Genomic DNA, 23,941 nt, shown 5'->3' with positions numbered 1-23,941 from the left:
AATTAATAGCGTGACTCTGCCGGCCCGTCGCGATCACCGTCATCAGCAATCTCGTTATACGAGCGGGCGAGCAACGGGCGCGCAGTTATTCCTTCATTGTCGTGATTACTGTCCTCCCACATTGTCATTCTGCGGGCCGCGGCGGCGTTACAATCGTGCACTCCCCTCGTGTCTGTTAGGGCAGAATGCAACGGGGTACGCGCGGCCAGTAATTTTAAACAGGCCAACGGATACAATGGATATATCCTTACAGAGGCGTCTACGATAGAGAGAGAGAGAGAGAGAGAGAGAGAGAGAGAGAGAGAGAGAGAGAGAACGAGAGAGGAGAAAAAGCTCCTTTCTTTCTACGCGACGCGGCCTCCTTTGAGCGATTTTCGTGCCGCAATTGTTCCGTCGCCGTTTCCAGGACGATCGCACGCACGGTCACCGCAATTATTGTAACCATTTTCATTCTTTCTACTCTTTTTTCCGTGACAATAATGGGCTGGTCGATTATTGTTTCGATTCTCACGTAGAACGCGGTACTTGTGAACCGAGATTTTAACGTGGATCGTTTACGAGTATACGAATTAATATACAAGATATGATGAGATGATATAATCGATACAAAATGAAATATAAGATGCAATTGTATATAGTAGTTATATGAAGTGATCCTAAGTCAAGGATTATGAACGGATAATAATAATACGAGTATTTTCCCTGGGAAGAATAAACTCGATTGGCTGATAAAGCTTACTTCTCTACTACTGTACTCTTTACTTTTGTATTCATATGAAAGTACATAATTGTCGAAACGGGTTCATCGACTCGAAACAAAAATTTAAAGCCACTGAAATATAAAAATGAAGGAAATACTGTATAGACATTGTTGCATTTTCTATATTTTTTTAGCAGGTAAACCTACGAGAAGATGATCTGGTAATTAATAACGTAAACACTGTGGTATTTCCACTCTTTTGCTCGAATCGATTTTTTTCAATGTTTTCCTCATGGGAACACGTAAAAACATTCGCGATTAACAATTAACAAATCCTACTTTTCGGGCCGTTGCTCTTACCAGCGTCACAGTGTTGCAACGAACGACTGCAGTTCATAATAATAACTTCAGTTTTGAATTCGGAGAAGTCCGAAACTTTTGGACAGCGAATTTTTCCGCGGCTTTACAAGTTACGCTCCCGCGTTACGAGTTTCACGCCAGGCATATAATATTCAGCGTACAAAAATTCTGACTAATAATTAAAATTCATGCGGTCGACGCGACCGCGGCACGGGCAAACTCTATGGTTACCGTGTGACCGTGTATTTCAATGAATTAGTCAAAACTTCGAATATTTTCGTCGCGTGTGTTTCGCTAAATATCACAGACATTCTCGGTTTGAAATATTCCGACTTTCTATTTCGGACCCATTCGCTAACAATATACTGGAACACATATTTGCTAAAGAACCCTGCAAGAAGAATGTTACAATGACAATTTATTGGCAGTAAGTTTGCTCTTTTCAGGCGGCAATTTCATTTACCAGCTGCCATTAGACAATTTATTATTGTTTTATTACCACCAGGTGTAGTGCATTTTCCATCGCGTTTATGGTGCCATTAGGATCACACTAATGCCCCCCCTTTTAGTTAATGTGCATATCGGGCATTAATGTCCCGCCATTTCAAGCGACGTAATATTTAGAGTCCCCAGGTCGTCTTGAAGGTACTCTTTAATCTGTCCCGCGTGATCGTAATGCGACCCGATTTATTATGTAGTGGTCGTAAACCATAAAACTATATAGGTGAAACACGATCTCGTTGCATTTCAGCCCACATAATTATTTTGCAATTCATACGGAGAATAAAGAGAAATTACATTATTTTTACATTAAAATTTGTGTCTTGTCTTCTGTAGAAAAACTAGAATAAACTATTATATAATACGTAGCGAATATAGCAACGATACAAGTCTAAGAACTAAGAACAATTGTGAAATTAACACGCGACAAAAGAAATTACATAGAAACTAATCAATGACAGATGTAAACTGAATTAATTGGAAATGGTACTGGAAAGTGACCATTATTTACACCAAGGAGACTGATAGAATTTAAACAGACAGAACGCAGTCGTCTGAAAGTAACAGAAAACCATTCTCAAACTGGAAATACAATGCTACTTGAATCGTACTTGTTGTTACTGGCGGAACGTTGCAGAATATTGCTGACTCTCGAGAACTCTTTGTTATAGTCGCAGAAGGACAAGAACGACACTGGCTTTCAGTTTAGAATTTACGAGAAGGTAAAATCCCGGCGGATGCTGTGATATTCGTGGAGTTTTTCCAGTTAACTTTCACAGGACTGCTTCTCGATTCAAGCAGTCGCAATAATGATCACGGTGTCGTCCACGTCGTCTTCACTAACTCGAGAAATGTTAACCGAACGATATCCGAGTTTGCACTGTTTTTTCTATGAAAAAAGACGAACCACATACGCCCGCGTCATATATTTCCATCTATTATATAACTCACGGGAACACAGTTTCTGGCTCCGAAACAGAAGGATAATTTAGTTAGTGCAAAAGAAGTAGGAGGTAATTCATAGCGGAAGGGGAAGTGGATTTAGCGGCCAGTTGAAATTGTTCCAACTCCGGTTCATGAACCAAGGGAAAACAGTTTATAGAACTCGTGATCTGGTAAATGCAATTTCTATCGCCATTATTTTCTGCGAGTATTCGAGTCGCTTCTTTGAGAATAAATCCAACGGAATAAGGATCGAAGCGTGTTTTGGGCGTCAGAAAAATGTTCGTTTTTCACAGGTTGATCGTTACGATGGGTCTTCGGTGAAACGACCTTAATATTCTTCGACTCGTTGGAGATTACGTCTTCATTTATCGCGCGGAACCCCGAGTGTACTTTGTTTCTTCCCCCTCGGAAAGATTCATCGACGCCGTGAAACCAGCGAACCGCTCGGAGGGAGAGTTGGGGGGTTGGCAAAAGGGGTTGAGGGATGATGGTACAGGTCGGGCGCAACAAATTGGAAAGGGTAAATAATCGGACTACGGCCGGAGACAGTTGACTGGAACGCGGCAACGTAATGGAACGCGCCGTGAAAAGCGGCACCTCGCCGCGAGTAATTACGTTATAATCGTATCGGGCAGTTGTCGTTATTTTGCGGCAACTGCGTTCCTCGTCACCCGCCCGGGCATAATAGATTCTTCCTATTGTTTGTTGCCGGCTACATCGAGGTCAGCTACGAAATTATTAAAACCGTGGGGACAGGTAGGGGCAGGAGGGGGTGGGGGAAGGAACAATTACGTTAAAAATGAACGCGCGCGAACCATTGTCCCGGTGTAAAATTGCGTACCTTGCACGCTCGAGAAAGCGGAATTATCGTTGGCGAGACTGTCCTCTCGTCTCTTGGAAACCCCGCGATTCGTCGCTGTTTTATGGATAACGAACGGGCAATTAGAAATCACGGGAAATTTCGTGCACAACCGTTTTCGCGATATTCGATCGCCTTCTCCTATGAGATTTCACGTCAAGCTTTCATACTTTGCGCTGTTATTAGAGACTGAAACCTTTAAGAACACCACTGTTAATAACTTTTATACGAAGGTTCTGACTCAAATTTGTATTATAACATTTACAATTATTATTAAGGATGGAAGGGGTCTGACCTATATCGGTCCTAGTTAGGGTTTCACAGTTTGTTATTATATCAGTTTTGTATCAGTTCTATAGGGTTCTATATGAGTTCTATGTGACTTTAATGTGTATTCTATGTGAGTTCTGTACCAGTTCTGTATTCTGGTTCTTCATGACTGTGTTTCGAGAACCGTAACCGATATCCTAACAGTTTTCAATCCCTAGCTGTTACAGCTAATTAATTTTAATAGTTTACGCAGTTCGGTGCGCAGCGCGCATTACGCCGTTTTACACAAGACCACTGTATATGCTTCAATCGAAACGTTGAGGCTCAATTAATTACTGCAGTTGCGACACGGCTTAATAGTCGCGGTACTCTTTGACTGTATCAACATTCCGCTAGTAATCTAACGTCTAGGAATCCGACGATTTTGTCAAGCTTACGACTATTTTGCCCGCACACGCGAACATTAACGTGGGAAATAAGTTCGGTGACTATGATATCGTTGAATTAGTTGAGCATTCCTGGAACATTGATACACGTTCAACGCCCCGTGAACGGTATACGACTGGCGGCCATATTGTGAGCGAAGGAACGATAATGTATAATTTAGGAACAACACTTTCAGTTCCACGAAGAACTGACTGGTTTGATGGAATTTGTGTTCGCGAGTGTGGAGACAGCGGAGATATTAATAAGTAGATTATAGATCCTTATACGAATTTCTATTTTAGAGACGATGTTTTGAGAACCAATGATGAAAGAGAGTCTTCTTAAATATTTTTAAATTTCGTGAATTTTTATGTATGCTCTCAGGTAATATGGTATATCCTAGTTACTTAATTATGCTGCAGGTTTTCAATAGAAACACATTTTATCGTAGTTACGAGATAGTTTTTCAGCATCGAATTCAATTTACGCAAGCCTGCAGACCCTCTGTTTTTCGCGTCTTGCCACGGGAACCAACCAGAACCGGGATTCTTCGGCGTCTATCCTTTTATTAGCATAATTCGATAGAAATCGAATTCTCGGTGTCGAGTATTCTAGAAATGCAGCCGCGAGCGTGTGCATTCTGCGTGGCTGCGCTGCATGCAACCGCTAACCCTTTCTACATGCCGGAGAAATTCGCTTGCTCTGGGAGCTGATAGCCTGATTCGATTTAAATAAAACTCGGGGGTAGCTTCGGTATTAAGTTCCCCGGTAAGAGGTTTCGGACGCGCGGGACATGGGAATTATTTGCGGATCACTTCGGTGCATTCACGTTTGGCAAAATTACAACCATAATTCGACTAGATCGAAACAATGAACACAAAAGAAATTAAGAAATTGAATTCATCCACGTTAATGCACTTCTTACATAATTTTACAATAATGACAAGAACATATAAACCCAAAACAGTTCACTAAATTTGATCCTATAACTCCAAGTTCATATATGATATTCACATAGAAGAAAGAACACGGCAATAGCTATCGATGGATTAAAATATTCCGATATCCTCTGTACGAAGGTTAATCTACATAGGGATGATGTTCAAAACTAGAAGTACCTTTAAACCGTTTAATATCCACTACAAACTACTGAATCTTTCGACCCATCGAATAATCTCTTAACAACTTCGAACGCTAAGCCGAGACTACTTCCGGCTCTAAGTGATTTATCCAGAGCACCATCAAAATTTCAAACGACTGCGAAAAACCATTCTCAAAATCAGCTTGGTGTCCCGATCACCCGTTGAATCATCCCCAGGCATCGTTCTATTTCGTGAAGGGTTATCTAGATATCGAGTAGACGTGGCGTTTGATCGCCTTAGGAGACTCTCAGGTGCATCCCCGCGGTGCAGTTGCATCCGAACAGGTTAGACCCATGTCTGTCACCGAAACGAAGTGTTCCTCCTCCTCCAACGGGGTGAACTCCTGAGCAATTATATAAACGTGGTCAGTTAGAGAACCGATACGGGAATGTGGTGCAACGGTCTAGATAGCACCATTCCTTATTCCTCTCGTGAGATCGTTTCTGAATTAATGCTAATGCCTAGAATGCCAGGGTCCGGTTCGAAAGGTGGCCAGAGGGATGAATCAGTGGCGGCGGGAGGGAACGAGAGAGGATGAGACAACCGACATTTGAGAACCAATTATCGAGGCAGTTCCAACCGCGCTCCTTATCATCCCCTTTCATTAAATTCGAATTAAGATCCCGTTCCCCGATTTTATTCCTCGACTTTTTCCCCCGTCTCCCATTCGTGCCACCACCCAAGCCCCAGAACCCATATTTTTACCGCAGGAAACGAATTGTGAGGGGAAGGACGTTGTTGTCGGAGGTCAATGAGGTGAAGTTGCTAGACGACGGACGTCTTCGAAGGGAAGCCTAATAGAGGGATTATTAGATGATGGATGTATAGACAGTGTCACTCGTAAGTACTCGCTCATGCGTGTTAGATTCACCTTACTAAAGGATGCATCAAATTTTTCTGAGGAACTAGTTCGGCGGTGCAACATGAAAGTTAGTGGCTTTGCGTGGTCGGTAAGTAGGAATTTGGCGAAGTTCAAGGGTTATTTAGGATATTCATAGGTTATACATAGGACATACTTTTCGAAATTCCTATTTATGGACCATACAGAGCCTCTAATTTTCTATGAAAGAAAATGCAACGAACGTGAAGAATTGCATTTTAGACAGTGTGAAGTAAAAACTTTCTTTTCCGTCTCACACATGCTATTATTTATAATTAAATGTTTCGTCATATCTGTATTTTTTTTTTATCGCACAGCACGATAAACATGTATGGAATTTAAGTGCAATCAATGAACCAGGGGGAGAGTTGGTAACGTTACGCGAGGGGGTTAGGGGGTGCGAGTTCACGCGCAATTGAATCGTTGAACGAGCCCCAGCCTTCCCAACCGGGTAAATTGAATATTACAGGGAATTACAAAAGGCGGACACGGTCAAAGAACGGTTGCGCGGTATCGTGGCATAAATTTGTTTAAATTGCCGCCCACGTCCTCGATGAGAACGTTCCGCGTTTAATTTTTTAGGGTGGAGCACTTTGCCGCCCCCTGCTCAAAGTTCCGCGCGTGCACTTTTCCCCGTTGGCAATTTACACCGGCGGAAATTATCGCGAGAACTTTGTCGGAGTGTACTCGTCTCCATTTTTCATTTTTCCTATTTTTATAATCCACGGCAAACGTGTATTAGTCTAAGTGGCTGTCCCCTTAGGTGAAAATTAGTTGTTCGAGTTTCATCGGCCGTGGTGGACAGTTAAAAATTGCTACGCGAATTGAAGAAGAATTTTCGAAGGTGCTGCTAAGAAAACGATGACGTGAAAAATTGAAAATATAATTAACCTAGTTAACTAAAATTTTCCTTTAGCACGATTGGTTCTATAATTGAAACTGAACTAGTACTGTTAGAAGGTGCTAAGTACTAAGAGATCATAGAATTTGTGAAAACCAATTTTAACCATTTTGCTTCTACAATCACCCTTTATAAGAAAGCACTAATTCTTGTAGAATCTAATAATCAACCTCATTCGAAAGCAATTTTGATCTATTTTACTCCTAAAATTACCCTTACTTCATTAATCAAAAGCAAACAATGATTTCATATACCATACTAATCGATATCGTCTCAAACAAATTGATCCATTTTGCTCCCTCATCCACCGATCAAAATTTCTCCAATTTCCTTTACGCCTATATGTATAGTACAGGTGGTCCCGTTTTCGTCTAATCGATACCAATAACGACCGTATCAATTTAACAGCATGACACGGATACATTTCACTAGGACACACCGACATTTCGAATCTAGGATCGATCAAAATATAATAGTTATCTGGCGTATCAAGGGATCACGAGGAAGGGGGAGGGGGGTATGTTACCGGCATTCTGTCAAATTTTATCGTGGTCAATGGTAAACGTGAACACGCGTGAATATATCAGTAAGTGGTGGTGAATATTCGGGGAGATAGTGTGACCAGTAAACTGTGCATTACGAGGAACAATGAAGGGGGGAGGAGGTACAGATTTATCGGAAAGTTCGAAGCCCCCCTCACGCCGACCCCCCAGGCCGCGATGTCGCGAAACAATAAACGATCGAAAGGGAACGTAACTCGCGGAACAACGTAACGCGCGACGATTGAAAATTTTTACACCGTCATCCGCGAACCCGAATACCGTTCACCCATCTTTTTTCACGTTTACGATACAATGAACCGGGGTAGACGAGGGAAGAGAGGGAGAATGAGACAGAGATAAAAAAAAACGGCAGCGAATCCAGGCCGAGATCGCGTTGATGGAAAGGCGGAATACGCGTCGAAATCGTTTTCGTACTTCGCTTTTATTCCCCCCCTCGGCGCTCGATACTGCGGACTTTTATGTGGATGATCGATAAATACGCAGAAATATATTTACGATCTAACGATCGGGAACGTCTCCGGAAACCGAGCCGAATGGACGATGAATCTTCACTAAAAAAAAAATGAAGAAATCGCGTTTACTCGCTTTCTTTATTCGGCTTGGGTCCCCAGAACTGTCTTTCAGAGAGTCACATTGGAATTTGTACACTCGAAATGTCATACACTCGTTGAATAGAATACACTATATAATTTGAATATCATAATTCTACATCATTCATTGTAAACAATGTACTCTATACACCACTTTACACCTTCGTGCGCTGTTCAATAAATTATTGCATTACTTCTGATCTGTTCAATCCAGAGTATAATGAGATTTCAATTCGAATCTGTAGGTTCACGTTCCATCGAGTAGTTAGACGGTAGGAAGATCCGCAGAAATGTCAAGTACATGACCACGGAAGGATTAATAAATCCTACGGGCAATTAAATCATTCAAGCACATGCAATTCCAAAATCTGGTAATCCTCCGCTCGTCTGTGTCCACTTCAACCCTCCACCTTCCCCTCGATTCCCTCTCTCGTCCACATCCCCGGCAGAACTTATGAAATTCAAACGCGGCCACTCTCGGTATCGAGCATTATTTTCATACATCATGGTTTGCCAGCCGTTATAACGTCCATATACACAACGCGCTATGTAATATGTATTAACTTACGTTAAGGGTACGTACTATTACTCCGCTGGCGGAGGTCCCCCATTATCATTTATAGTGACACAGTCATGGCACCCCCGGGAAGCACAATATAATGTTCAAAGTATATTAACAGGAACATGGTATACGAGCGACGTAAAGTAGTATATTGGGACATCGATAACACATGCTGATATCCATCGAATATTCATATCACGTTGCATTATTCCGATCGAGCTCACCGGGGATAAATTAGGCATCGGACATACGGTAACACCGGACAAATGAATTCGGGCACGAACGTTTCTCTTTTCTTTATCGTTACAAAAGACAACAGATTTTTTCACGGTTAATATAAATTCAAGTTTTACCTGTATTTAGTTGGACGAAATTATTCGGACGTTTCTGTATATGTTTCAAATTGTAATTTGAAACATGTACTTTACGAGAACGTCACATTATATGTGTATTTTATCCATTTTAGGGTAGTACGAGGGGCAAAAGTTTGCCGAAAATTAAAAAATAAAAAATCATAGACGTTTTGAGTGGGGCGTCAATATCCATAGTTTCCTCTGATCAGTGCATATGGAAACGTGTTTACTATTCTTTTGAAGGGAATATAGTGACTGGTTTAATGTAAATTTTTAATTAATGAGCAATTAATGTTTTATTACTTCGCATTGTATCTGTGTGGAAATAGTATAAATGACATGGAATGATTGTATGGATGCATGCAAATTTATACATAACCTCATCTGGACTGACAATGTAATCGTTATAACACGTCATAATTGGATATCACGATAAATTTGGAACCAAATTTTGTGGACGAAAAACAGGTGAAATTCTCTAGAAACCTAATTCATAGATTTTTCACAAAGGTAACACGAATTAGGAAATCGATGTTTGAAAAAACAAATTTCTGTATTTCATGATATAGATTGAAAAGCAGATAAAGAATTTCTAAATTTTTTGTGAAATATCCACAGAAATTTTACTAGAATTCAGTGTCAAAAGGCGATCGACACGAGAATTAAATATTAAAGCGTGAAGATGATATTTCGATTCAGTCTACGATTTACGAAAAGCGAAGCATATTTTCAGCGTATTTTGTCAAGATCCTGGAAATCGACCGGTAAAATCATGAAACGGGAGGCTGAAAGAGAGTTATCGAAAAATAACATGGGAAGAAAGGGGGAGAGGCGGGTGACTTTAAAAGCTACTTCGAGAATATTCCGGAAGCTAACTCCTTAGTATTCTTTTGAAATTTCCTCGAGGGATTTCAAGCTCTCAACCTTGATGTCTCGTTATTGAAATCTTCCTGGGACCTCATGTTACGTCGTCGATGTCTTGTTACTGGCCTTCCGACAATAGGCTCTTCAGACGTGCATTCTGTTATCGTAATGCGTCTGAACGTAAAATGCCCATTTTCGAGAGTATCAGTACCTCGTTCACTTAGGACACGCTACGTTAAGGCAGGATTTTTGTAAATCCTTTTTCCCGTATACAGAATAATTCGCTTAAATTGACCGACTGATATATAAACTGACAAGAACTATAGGATGTTTTACAGAAATAAATTACTGTTTTATAAAAATTAAACACTGTCGAGAAAGTTAAGGTGAAATCTAAAGATATTTAAGATAAACAGTAAATACAATATAATATATAATTTGAAAATTATCTTACCTTACCAAAGGACATGAGATTCATAAATATTAAGGTAAACAACCTATCAATTTTCTTAATCTTTATTTAAACGAAGTTCAATATTAGAAAAATGATTGTTCTATTACTAGAAAGTTCTTTTATCCTAACACTTACATATGGCTCCCTATTAATTCGCGTACAGGAGGCTCTACTATGTCCCACGTTAAAATATTCCACATCACCAGGACAGTATCCACCCCGAAAAATCGTGAAATAAAACGTAACTGAACAACCTACATGTCTATTCGCTAAATCCACGGGTCAAATCGTCGCATTCTATGCATACTAAAAGTCCTGCTCGCCAAATAAACGACTTCTTCTCTTCTCCATAAAATCTTCCCCGGGTAGTTTTTTATTTTTTTATTTTTCGGTTTACGACGCGCGTCGCGGAGAGATATTCACTTTATACCTCAGAGTCGCGGGGTATTCTTCGCCCACCCACGACGCGATTTTCCTCGACGTTCCAGCTGCGGAATCTATTGCAGTCGCGTTTTAAAGGCGCGATATGTAATACGTCGCTGCGAATTTTCCGGCCGTGTGCGGGCGCTTCGGCGCGTGTATGCTCTGGGAAAGGCGCAATTTCCCCACTTTGTGCACGGGATGGCGAACGGTTCAAACTAGTTTTCGAATGCAATCAGAGCACACCACGTCGGCCAAGGAATTTGCGCTCTGTTCTTCATTAAGGCGAATTTAGACTTTACATTTTGGATGTGCAACGGCGGCTGCGAGTCATCCGAAGGTGTGAAGCCGAATTTACACGTTTTCTATGATGGAATGCGAAAGATGAAAGCCAGAGTATTACCAATTTTTTGGTTGAAATAATTTCAGTTGTCTTTAAAATGTCAATGAGTTTCGCCCATGCAGAAGAATGTTATAGAATGTTACCGTATTTACTAAGTAGATCAAATGGAGTCCAATAGAGAAGGTTATAAAATGTTATCAAAATTAAGTTCTCCAATAGAGAACTTTCCAAGAAATAGCGTCATTTCACTATGAATTAATCATCCATTCGATTCGTCGAAAATAGAGTTTGGCTTCACTCTGTTCACTGGTCAGTTTGGATGAAACACTGACGAAAGCAATGTTTCTCGATGATCATCCGAAACGTAAAGGTGTAAATTCGTTTTGAGAATTGTTTCCATCTGCATTTTATCCACCAGTGAACAAAGTAGAGCGAAATTCTGTTTTTAACGAATCGAATGGATTGTGGACGAATGGTGAAAAGTGTAAATTCGCTTTTAGATGACATACAGTGGACAGGAACGGGTGATATTCTTTGCCCGGCTAACTTCCGACCGAGAGGATATTCTCACACGATTGTTGGAATTTCATTTTCCCGCGATGCGTCGATCCTGGAGCCACGGCCGTGTCTTTTTGCCCCGGTTAGTTCGCTGGAAAATTACCGATAATAATTGTGTCGTCGGCTCTGAAGTTAAAAATAATACCTACGCGATTTTTGCAAGTAAACACATGTCTTTTTTTTTTAATGACAGGTAAATTCACGTAGATTATAATAATATTTACATCGAAATATTCTGACGAAATTAGGATGGAAGATATTAGAGACTCGCCATAATAACTCTGATATGGATTCATTAAATTCGTTTAGCAAAGGGTAATACCCTCAGTATTAATAAATCATAATTATTTCTTAATAGCTGGTCAGTCGTAGGAACTGGTCCCCGTTGATTAATACCGATTACCAACGATTAGTTGTCATGTACCGCCTCAAGCGACAGTCAGCGCAAGAGTAAAATATCAGTCGTGGACGGAGGGTGAACTACTTACTAACGTCGACATTAATTCTAACCAATTGCGGCCGCATATGCGGATCGAGCGTTGGCTGACGAAGCCGTCTAACAAGATCTAAAGTTCCAACGGAAGCGCGTGGTAGTGAATGTGAACACATTGGCGAGAAAGAAAATCCTCGTATTCGTCTTCCCTGTTTTCACTCTATTTGACAGTAAAGTTTCCTTCATTTAAACCCCCTGTTGTTTAAATACTGTAACATTTATATTAATTAATTTGACACGAAAAATAGTTATCCGGTCCTAGTAGATACTGCCAAATTAGAATTTTATTTTGAACCTAAGCTGCTACTGATATTAATTTAAATGGTGTGCACACGATGAAACAAAAGATAAAAATTATCGATTGAAAATCTATAGATCCTGAATGTATAATATATTTTTCCTTCTAAAATATAAAGAAATAATACTATTATCGTACCCCCAATCGCAAAATATTATTCACCGTTTCGTGAACAAACAAATTACAGCCGCGTTGATAGCGGTAATACGAATGGTTCGACTGAAGGGGATTAGAAACTTTCCTGTATTCAGACCCGTTCGCGAGTAAATTCCACCGTGCTGATCCCATTCCCAGGCTGTGCAATCTTGCAAATATAATGCACCAGCGAGCGGGACCCTCTTATCTTTCTGTACACAATTACACGCGTTTACAGATATTAACTAGCAGTTCGGGGCGCGTGCTCACGTAAACGTTGTCTACTATCCATTACGTGTATTGTATACATATATTGTATGTACCAAGGGATTATCCCTTCAGCTCTGAATATTAAATGTCCGTCAAAGTCTAACTTGCAGAGTCTTTTGCATAATCTTGTACAGACTGAAAGATTCGAAACTAAACTCTCTCGAGCAACAAATCACTGGTACATCAAGATCATTCCTCAATCTTTGCCATAACCGTTCTTACACAGAGCGTTAAAAAAGAAGGATTCAGAACTTTAAAGATAGATAGTACTTGCGAAACGAAGGAAAAAAAAAATGTTCCAATAAAAATAATTATTCATTCGCGCAACTAGACCAGCTCCAACGGAAAATCTTCCCAATTTGTGGGGTTCGGCAACCCCCGTCAACCATTGCAGGCGTTAAATAAGGATCGTCTAAGTTCGTAGGATCCATCAATATCCTCGAATCTCGTTACACGTTACCTTCCTTCGAAATATTTCGGTTGGCGCCAGCGAGAAAAACTGTTCGCCTAAAGAACAGAAGTTTCACGAGCCGCGCAGCGATGTCAACAACCTCTTGACGAAAAACGTTGAATGCCATGTTCACGTTCAATTAGACGACGTCGTAAATGAAGAAGGGGGGGGGGAGGGGGCGGCTCCAGCTAAGAAACGGTCGCGAGCTCGTTAGACGCGATTTAAACCGCGGCCGAGACGCAGCCGCCAGCTTGGAAAACGGGTACGCGACAGAGAGCATCGTTATACACGCGTGTGTGCACTGTTTAAATACGAGTTGATGAAACGCCGTCTTCGCGCCACGTCGACGACGACGACGAAGGGACTCACGCCCGTCGTCGTCCAGCCACTTGACATCCCGCGACCCGCCCACATCTCGTAAACTGCTCTCTACAGGCCTTCCCACAACCGGTCAAGAAATTTCCAGCAATTCCCACTAATCTTCCCGGCTGTCTACCGAACACGAGATCCCCCTTAACGATGTAAATTGATGGCGGCACGGAATTGACCATCCCGGGACACGAGCGTGGTAACGTCTTGTTGAACCTCGAGTTGAAATATAAAGTCGAGACGGTTGGATTTTGCTGTCTCCGTGGCTGCCTCTGTATTTATACGGAGTAATGTAGTGGAAGTGGTACAGAGAGTTATGGATAGATTTATATTGAAGATTGTGAATTTATTTCTGATGTAACAGAGCCGGAGGAGAAATTAATTTGCTGTAGGTTCTGGGGTGGTTTGAAGTGTAAATTAATTTTAATCGTTGAACTTTTCTTTCATTATCGTCACCTGGTGGAGAATTTTTCAGGTTCCACGTGTTAGAAAATGTATGAGCTCGAAGGAACTTCCCCCGTTAGGCTCAGGAGTTCTAGGGTTAGATGATGGGAATTAAATTGGAATTTATTTCCTCTGTTTGAGAGCACCGATTAAAGGTTTTTGTCACATTTGACACGTATTTTTCAATTTCATTGTTTTCCAAACATTGACACACACGTTAACAACTCGTGAAGTCCGTCCTTTATTCATAAGAAAGACAGTGTTTGTAATGTTAAGGGCCCATATTAGATCCTATAGACGTCAACGTTTCGTCAAGATTTCAAGATCAGTTAGTACCCTAAACTATTTAACCCGCGGTCTCGAGACGAAAATTAAGAGTCCCGTAGTGTTTCGAATCGCAACGAGAGAGTAAACTTATCGCAACAATCGCTTCCCGTATTCGCTTTGTACAACACACAATGACCGCTCGGAAACAACGGGGGGTCCGTATCCTTAACGTCCGATCAAAGAACAGGCAAGTAGCGAGTCCAGAAATTAAAGGAAACGTAATGTCGATGACTGGGTTTCCTCGGTGGTTCTCCGTGCAGCATAAAGGACTGTTATTATTCCTGTTGTTATTATTGTGCCGGGCGCAAAGAACAGAAGAAACTACAGAGTATTACTGACGGGACACTTTTAACGTACGGAACAGCCATGGTACAAACGACCGACAAGTAGTCGGCCATTCGAATCTTTCCTCCTTTGTCTTCGGCCCTGTTCCTAACGTCCCTTCGTCGGGCTTCTCTCACGGGCCAATTAAGTCCGGCAATTAGTTTAATAATTAGTGGATTAATTAATATGCCACGCGACGAGTCACGACGAACGGCGAACAATGGCGGAACGCTTCTGAAAGCGGCTACCACGTTCCGATTCGGACGTGGGACATCTGCAAACGACCGGCAGTTCTCGGTTTCTGATTTAAAGGGGGACATTTTTTCTGTTCGAGCGGTGGAAAAAACGACGATCTTCTTTTTAATCGCAGTCTCTTCATCCCCTAAGCATGGGTAGTCATTCGTCAGGGACTAATCGTTTGTATCCTGTTGACCTCTTGCATGTACTCTAGTCTTGTGCATAAATAGTAGGACGTAAATTTGTAATTGGTATAAATTGAACACAATTACTGTAAATTCCTTCATCCTTCGTCTTATGAACGAAAAAAACAAAACGGTCGACAGCGTCGAATAATCGAAAATTGAAAGAATCTATCGTAACATGAATACATTTTCCGCTGATATTTCGTTCTCCAATTAGTCGTTTCATTTTTCTGTTTTTTTTTTCTGTTTTTCTCTGCAGGCGGGGCGACGGCAGTTTTTCCCGTCGCATGCAACAGTTTCCCCGTACCCGCGTGTAACGAGTCGAAGCTTTTTCAGCCGGCGCCACGCGGACTCAACAAACTATCGCGCGTCCGCCTAGCGGTCCCTCGTTAATCGTGTTATTTTTCCGCTAATTAAGCGTGCGATAAATTCGACGGGGACAGGAATACGCTTTATTGGGAGCGGCAGCCGGGGCGGTCGTGTCCCGTTTATTTTCCGCGTTTGCGTGTACATACCCCCTTCGCCGATTTATTCCTCGAGCTGCCATTTTCGAGGCTATCTTCTGCCCCCTTCCCGAGTAACGTCTCATTTTTCCCCTTTTTTTTCGTGAATGGGAAAGATACGAATATAAAAAACGACCAGGAAAATATATTCAAGCGCAAGATTTAGCAGATATAAAGGTATACGACCGTTGCTTTCGGTTCTACGACGGAAATATTAACCGTTGCTGTTAACTCTTTCGTTCCTACTGTTCCTATATGGCTACGTATTTTAAATTAGGAAATAGAATATTAGTATCGTATATTTTTTGTTATATCTGTGAGTGTGTATTAGTTTCTTCGGTAAAATAAGACATTATTTGTCGTCTAGTCTCCTTCATTATCGCACGATGGAAACTTATGAAACTCTAATTTCTATCAAATATGTCAAGGGGATTTATGAACTAAAGGTAAAAAATTAAAGTAAAAATATTGGCAAATAGGCAACGAATGACAAACGGCATTAAACGTTTCCAAAATGTCCAAATGTTCTTGCGAACCTGCCAATTTCGACAATGCTCTGTCCCTTCGATCTGTCTTCGTAACAAATCGTGTCCCTCGAACCATCGACGAAAACGCCTATCAATGTTTCAGTCGTGGTTCCACGTCCGTCTGTGGAAAGCTGCATTCTGTCCGCGCAAACGACGACGAATCTACGATTCAAGTCTGCATAATGCAATAACGTCTCGACGAACTTCTATTCGCAGCGAGTGTACAAATGAAACGGAAACAAAGGAATCGGTTCGCGAGTATTTTCTCTGTCTGTCCCCGGAACGGAGACGGGAAACAGCAGAGTGACGGTAGAGGAAGGGCAGAGGGTGAAATTGGCCAGGAGGTACGACACTCGAAACTCGCCCCTAAACAGAGACCAACCCTGTGGCAGACACACAGAGGCCAGCCGAAGGGGGCCGCGCGCAGCCTCGCCCCCGACTGGTTGTTGTCGGCATAAAGCACTGGAAAGCCGACGAATTATTTAAAAGGCACCCGGTTATTGTTCCCGGAAGCCGACAAACCACCGCGAAACCGCCCACGGCCGGAAACATTACGAAAGATTTTGTGCAAAAATAAAAAACAGTACTAGCCTTTGAAGTCTTAGAACCTTTTTTTTTATCACTCTGTACTTGCTGAAGCTAATGAATCTCTTATTGGTGTACCAATAAGTCTACTGTTTTTCGAGAAGCTTTCCTCGAAATAATTGAAATAGGTACACTGTTCCCCTCAGCACCCACGTTTGGAACCTATGCTCTACACGATGCCATTTCAGAAAACATTGATAACCTTGAAATAACCTTAAAAACAACATCGAACAAAAAAAGTTTCTTCCTACCAGCATCTTTGCCCCCTTCGGAACGATACAACTTTTATCCTGAAAATATTGTTCTTATCATGAATCCCGACAGGGACATTTAGGTGTTCCCTTTTCCGTGACCAAACCAGCGTATAACGTCGGGTGGTCGGTGACAGAATAACGCGATAAAATAACAAGCGAACGCTCGAATTCCATCGTGTTCCCGACGAAAGGAGCAGTCCAACATCCGCTTACGTCCGCGGTCCTTTGAAGCCTTTCACTTATAACTTCCGGTTCCCTCGTGGCGGGCCGTCGGTGTGTACATAACTGGCCTTATTTCTCGTCTAGCTGACACAGTTTTATCGAGACTACTGTTCACGGTATTCGCGCTTTCGAAACCCACTGAACGCGATAACGTTCGTTCGGGAGCGAACCGTATGACAAATTCGCGCGATCTGGAAATCGTTTACGAGCGGCGCCGCACTTCACCGCGGCCGAACGGCCACGGAATACAGAGTGGGGTGTGTCTCTGGTCCCTTTGCGCACCACCGACTCCTCAGTTTTCTCGTTTTTTCTTTCTTTCTTTCTTTTTTATTTCCATCTTTCTCCACCCTGGGCACGCTCGGTGGCTCTTTGGGTTATTGTTTCGAGAAGCACGTAGCGAAGCTTTGGCACGCGCGGTCCCTCGGCACAATTCCGAGGAATACGAAAATTGTCGAAGCGATCGGACGTTCCTCGTGGATCGGTTTCTTGAATTTCTTCCTTCTGTCCCCCACTCGTAACTCCAGTGTGTTTCGCGCGAGAACAGGGAGTGGCTCTGAGCGCTGCTGCGGTGGTGGATTAACCCTTTGCACGCGTGCGTCTGGTCACTGTTATCGGAAACCTGACACGTTGAACGCCGCAGTTTTTATTGGAACAGTATCATAAGGTACGATTGTTTAGGTACTTTTTGGTAACCCTTTAACATCTTCAATCGTTATTTCAAAATTATGAGACTGATATATTTGTTGTATTTTGTTATTTTGAAGTCGAAAATATCGATATTAAAACAACCTATTTTTTATAGGATGTCGTAATGTTTTGTATTCTGAAGATATTTATGAGGAATAGAGAAAAATATGTATTTCTATAACTCTTTAAAGAGGAAGGACTCCATATTGGAATAAGGTTAGAATTTGCTACTACAACGTCGAATATGTAATTCCTGTATTTAAGAAAAGAATACCATAGAATGATCTATAGCAATCATTTAATATTTATACCTGAAGCGACAGTATTACGTCTAGCTACAAGATAAATTGTCTAAGTGTTCAAGAACCACTTTCTGAGTGCAACAAAAAAAGGAACTTCGTAACATACACTAAGCAGTCCCTACGATGAGCTTCTGAGAAACTATTCTCGTAAAATCAGGCTGCGTGCACTCGCCCTGGTTCGCTGGAAATCTAATAAACCCGGAAACGTCGTATTAGTGGAATTCATATAGCTAATGCTAGCGACTCTGGCGTGCCGGGGCGCGTGGATTAATGCAGGTTCTGCAGCTGATTTCGCATCAAAAACCGCACCCAGGTTAATTTCCCTCGCATAATACATCGTTTCCCCCGTGGAAAACATATTCAATGAGAATTCGAATGAAAACCACAGTCATAAATATTACCTCGATGAAAAGTACCCGACCGAAAGTATTTCACCCGCCGCAAGTTAATATAATCGAGTTCGGTCGCCAATTATTCGCGCAGATATCAGTAGTGTTAATCGAAAAAAACCTGGTAAAATATTAACAACCAAGGTTTCACACAGCAATTTTCTGCAAGGAAATGTTGACGCGAGCGAGTCGAATGGCTGACGGGTGAACGTTTGAAACGACGACGGTAAACGGACGAGGAAAACAACGATCGCACACACACGGACTGTGGACACAGGCATTTTCGCACTGCTATTTTCACCGGTTGCTGCCTGCACACCTCTCGTGAAATACGCTCGAACCGTTTTTTTCCACGACGATAATTACACGAACGTCTGGCTGATCGGATATTTTTAATTACCCCGGTATGTGCAGCGACTGTTCGCTCAATCGGGGATAAATAAATTAATGCGATCAAAGGGGAGGGGAGTTAAACACTCGATTGGAGGGTCGCGAATCCCGACTCCTTTTTTTTTGCTCCGCCCCCGTAATTACTATTTTTTCCCCCACCGTTTCTCCGCGGATTCAAAGTTTCGTTCGACCACGCACCACACGGACGAAACCTCCCCCCCCCACCCTCCTGCTTACACTGTAAACTTTTCTGGTACTTTGTTTACGCTGCTCTGTCCGTCGGAATAAACTCCGTCCGCGGTCCGTCCATGAATTGATAATTGGGACCATCGCTAATGAGGCGAAAACGTTTCTGCGTTTAAACCGTGGAGAGCCACTTTTCAGAAATTCTTTTTCCTCTGTCCGTTGTTAAAAAACACACGGGTGTAGATGAATTCCGTTTGACGGGAGAAACGACAAATTGGTCGTGTAAACTGTGCGTTGATTTTAAGCAACGGAATACCAATTAACGAATTGCAGGCATATGCATATTTGAATGATGGAACAAGCAAACGTGTCTGCCTGTATGGTCAAGTAGAACTGTCGGATTATTTAGTGAAGATTGTTGTATAACTGAAATTCATTCGACAAGAATAGTGTCGTCATCAAGACCTTTCACATACATATTAGATATTTATTAAGTACTAATGCTCTTCGAACATCTTGTTAATACCCTTAAAATACCTATCAAGGAACTCCCAAATACTTCTAAAATATCTTTCAAATACCTCTCGAATACCACTTATTCGCATCCATGGACTGCCAAATGAAGCTTAAGTTCATGAAACTTGTTATCTATAACTGCACTGTAACATACATACATGTAAATTGCTCGAATAATTTCCATCCTAACGAAAATTTCCATTTTAAATTACCTTCGAACAATATACGAAGGTTTAATGGAAAGATATTCGATCATCATCAGTCCTCGCTAAATACTCGAAAAGTTATCGGAGTTCCTACTGCCGCGGGGAGGAGGGAGGGGGACAGTCTTTCACCCTCAAAATATCCTGCAATTAAAGAGGGAAACTTACGGTAGAACTTGCTCGATGCGCTCACCGGAGTAGAGAGAGTGGGGGAGGAGATCCTTTAAATCCCGAAATTCATGAGCCCCGTCGTTCGTGCAATTTTGAAAATTCTCCCCGACCTGTAGAGTTGTATGGAACTTTCGGCTTTTCAGGGGCGGCGATCAAACTTCTGAGGCTGGACGTGCCGAGTATAGCGGATCCCAGGTGGGACAAAGTAACGTTGAGGTGCGAGTACGATCTGGCCGGGAAGGATTTGTACTCGGTGAAGTGGTACAAGGACGGGGCCGAGTTCTTCAGGTTCATGCCAGGCTCGACACCAACGGGCCGTGATTTCCCGGTCGAGGGTGTGTACGTCGATGTAAATAGAAGCGACAGCAAGCAAGTGACGTTGCTGGGACAGGCGAACACCCGCAGAGGTTGGTATACATTTCATTATCTCTAGCTTAATTGGTATTCATATCAGGCAATCCCCGTAAGCACTGCCCTTTCTAACTTGGGCTATTATGTAGATTATTATCGTCAGACCGCGGAAGTTTATGCAAATTCTGCAATTTTTGATACTGGTACCACAGAGGGTGTTGCTGTAAAATATAGTACTGACGACCAGGGTGTGTTTCTCTCATGAAGAAAATCAATCGAAAATGAAGAATAAGATTTTGTTTCACTATGTTTTCGAGAAAATCGATTTTGATAATTATATTTACACCTTGGTCGATAGTATGCTGTATTTTACGGGACACCCTGTGTAACTATTAAAGTTGTTGAGGATATTATTTCGAAGTACCAAGGGCTTAACTATTTTCATCGGCGAGGGAACAAAGAGAAGCCAAATGTTGAATATTTATCGAATTTCGATGTTTGCACCGTGGTTTCATGAGAATCCGAGATCTTCGTCGTCCGCGCGATGTTCCTCGCAACGAAGAAAGTTAACGAGGAAAGCAAAGGGAAGGCTGCTGGCTGCCGCTGCCTAACGTAGCCCATTTTAAATTGAAATCGAAATTATTATTCCGCCGTGAGAAAGAAGCTCGGGGCTGGCCAGTGATAAAACTTAATGGACTCGTTAAATCGTGCTTAAATAATGAACGAACTTTTCGCGTCGTGGGACGAGACTTGCGTCTATTAAATTTTTATTTGCGATTCATGTTTCGCAACGCTTCTTTTTCGTTAGGTTTCTAATCTGTAAGTCGTTGCAATTGCATCGATCAGAGAGTAGGGGATGAGAAGAGGCCAGGTCCCGAAGTTGTTCCAGTAAGTTCATTAATTCATTACGGTCGAAAAGGTAGCCTCGACGATAAGTTAGCCGGTGGGGCGTGCCCCTTATTCTTTCGTTTTAAACTTTCGTCGCCCGTAATGGCTGTCTGGAGCACGGCCTCGAGTGTAAAGGGTCGTAAAACGAAACATAAGGAGACACCGCCCCTCGCTTAGAGTCGCGTCAATGAAATCGAGAATTGGCCCATAACGAGCGCGAAATTGTTTTTCAAATGAAAATAATCAAAGAACAACTTAAAAATGTCACGCAATATACATATATCTACTATTTCTATGAATAATCTTCTATTAAGAAAATAACTATTTTAACATTCTCCCAATAAGAAAGGAACTATTTCACGTTTAAAATCATCCCTAAATATTACAAAGTTTGCAGACAGTCTCCCCTTCAAGACCACATCCAATAAACAAACATCCGTAGGAATCAAAATCACCCTATACTCCATTAATGTATTTCGCTCCCATTATATTTGTTCTCCAAGCATCGAAACGATCAACTCACACGGGGCTCTCTAACTTGCCACAAAATCGGTTGAACAATATTCCCACGTCAATTAACCGAGCTTAATCGACTCGTTAATGGCCCCCGTTCCGTCACCCTCTTCGGGGACTGAATTTGAAATTTAAAAATCTCGAAACTTTCCTCCCGACCCAATTCCGGTCCCCGTCCTTTGCCCGTTGACAATCCGCTCGAAGTGGCCACGATATTCCATTAGGCTGATGATTCATTAAAAAAAAAAAGAATCTTCGGAAAAACTTCCCGATTCGCGACGGTCATCCATCACCAAGCCCGGCCTTCGGGCTGGGAGATCTATCCGTGGAGGACACAGGCGGTGGAGTAGGAGGCGGGCCAACGCGTCTCTGTCGTTGCTCGCAAGTTCCTGATCAAATTTATCACGCGCCAGCCTCGGGGCCGTAGTACGGGGTAGTTCGCACCCCGCGTTACTTTAAATATCAATCGTGGCGGACAGTCGAGAGAGGGGGGAGGGTGGTTGAAGCAAAATGGGGAAAGATATCACGTGTGCTGGCTGCGACAGGTAAGGTGAACCTCGTGGGATCGTATGGCTGCGAGGTGTCCTCCGAGGCTCCGAGCTTCCTGACAAGCTACGAGGTAGCGAACATGAGCGTCGCCATACCACCGAAGGAACGACCCAACCTCCAAGGGCTTCGACCTTCCTACGAGACCGGCGAGAACCTTCACGCGGAGTGCACCTCCGCGCCGAGCTATCCAGCCGCGGTGCTTGCTTTCATCTTAAATGGGAACGAGGTGAGACTGAGAAGTGGTTTTATCGTAATATGTATGGATGATGATACGTATGACGAAATGACGAAACGGTGTCGAAGTCAGTTAGGGTAGCGATTTTAGAACGTCTAATATTTTAATTTAATTTAATGTAACGAGAAAACTTTTTGGTAGAGAAAGAAATAGTGCTAATTAACAGAGATGGTTACAAGAAAAAAGTAAATAAATTAGTTTGAATTGAAATTAAATACAATATCTTTGAATCGTGTCATTCAATTTGTCAAGAATTTTGTAAAGAGACTATTGAAAATTGTCCTAAATCTTCTGTAACCAGGAAAAGAAGAAATGATATTTATTGTTTCTAACTCTGAAAATATGAATATTTCGACTTATCGGGACTTTTCTTCATCATTTGACGAGTACTATCTATCCTAGAAGTTATGACCCCCTTTTTTTGTATTAGTCTGTATAAATTTCTGAATGTTCTTGTCTATCGATCACTAGGTGAACGAAGCGTTTACGAAGGAGCTACCAATTGATGGCCCATCCGATGACAACATCGTATCATCGAGTCGTTTAAGTCTGTCGCTCCGTTTGGAACGACACCATTTCCCTGGCGGAACTTTAAGTCTCACCTGTCAGTCCACCTTGCCGGGAATCAAAGGTGCCAGAGCACTGGAGACGACGGAAACCGCGACGCTGGCTGCCAGTAATCAACGACTCGCTCAAGAACCCCCTAGATCCGGCTCCAGCTTCAACATTCCCGTTTTGTCGACCATGATGCTCTGTATACTGGCCACCGTCGAATCAGTTTGTTGCGGTAACTTTTCGTATCTACATATGTAATTGCCGAGTACTCTCTATTATTGTGATCCTTGTCTTAGGGAAGATCGTTCAAGGGACACGTAATAATTTCAATATTTAATATATTGGACGTATTATGTTTGTTATCAATCATTTGATTACGGATTTTGATGCATTTATACCTTATAGGACTGTGAAATACAATAGATGACAAAATTTTCATCAGACGAATTTTCTATTTTACTTTGAACCCAATGAGAGACTCGAGACAGGAAAGAAATGTCTACACAGTCGTTATGAATTTATTTTCTATACAAATTCGCAATAATGACGTATAAATAGGGATGCAAAGACATTCAAATGATTAATTTCGACCATGTCGCGCCTATAAGCTGGATGATATAAAATGTTAATAGGATTTATCACACAAAACGCGAATGTTCCAGGCACATTTCACATTATCGCAAGCTTAAGT

General features: G+C 42.0%; 1 protein-coding gene across 1 annotated transcript in view; it reads left to right on the top strand.

Moving 5' to 3' along the window:
- The window catches only part of LOC107186228, a 60,604-nt gene extending 36,941 nt beyond the window's left edge, over nucleotides 1-23,663 (top strand). Inside the window, exons 2-5 of the mRNA XM_015574050.1 lie at nucleotides 20,303-20,566; nucleotides 22,457-22,686; nucleotides 23,167-23,482; nucleotides 23,656-23,663. Of these exons, the coding sequence (XP_015429536.1) occupies nucleotides 20,303-20,566; nucleotides 22,457-22,686; nucleotides 23,167-23,482; nucleotides 23,656-23,663 (818 nt within the window). The remainder of the gene's footprint in view (nucleotides 1-20,302; nucleotides 20,567-22,456; nucleotides 22,687-23,166; nucleotides 23,483-23,655) is intronic.
- The last annotated feature ends 278 nt before the right edge of the window (nucleotides 23,664-23,941 follow it).

This window comes from Dufourea novaeangliae, unplaced genomic scaffold (assembly GCF_001272555.1).
Source record: "Dufourea novaeangliae isolate 0120121106 unplaced genomic scaffold, ASM127255v1 scaffold64, whole genome shotgun sequence".
Classification (NCBI taxonomy): domain Eukaryota; kingdom Metazoa; phylum Arthropoda; class Insecta; order Hymenoptera; family Halictidae; genus Dufourea; species Dufourea novaeangliae.
Note: the sequence above shows the minus strand (reverse complement) of the source record. Positions and strands in the feature narration are given on the sequence as shown.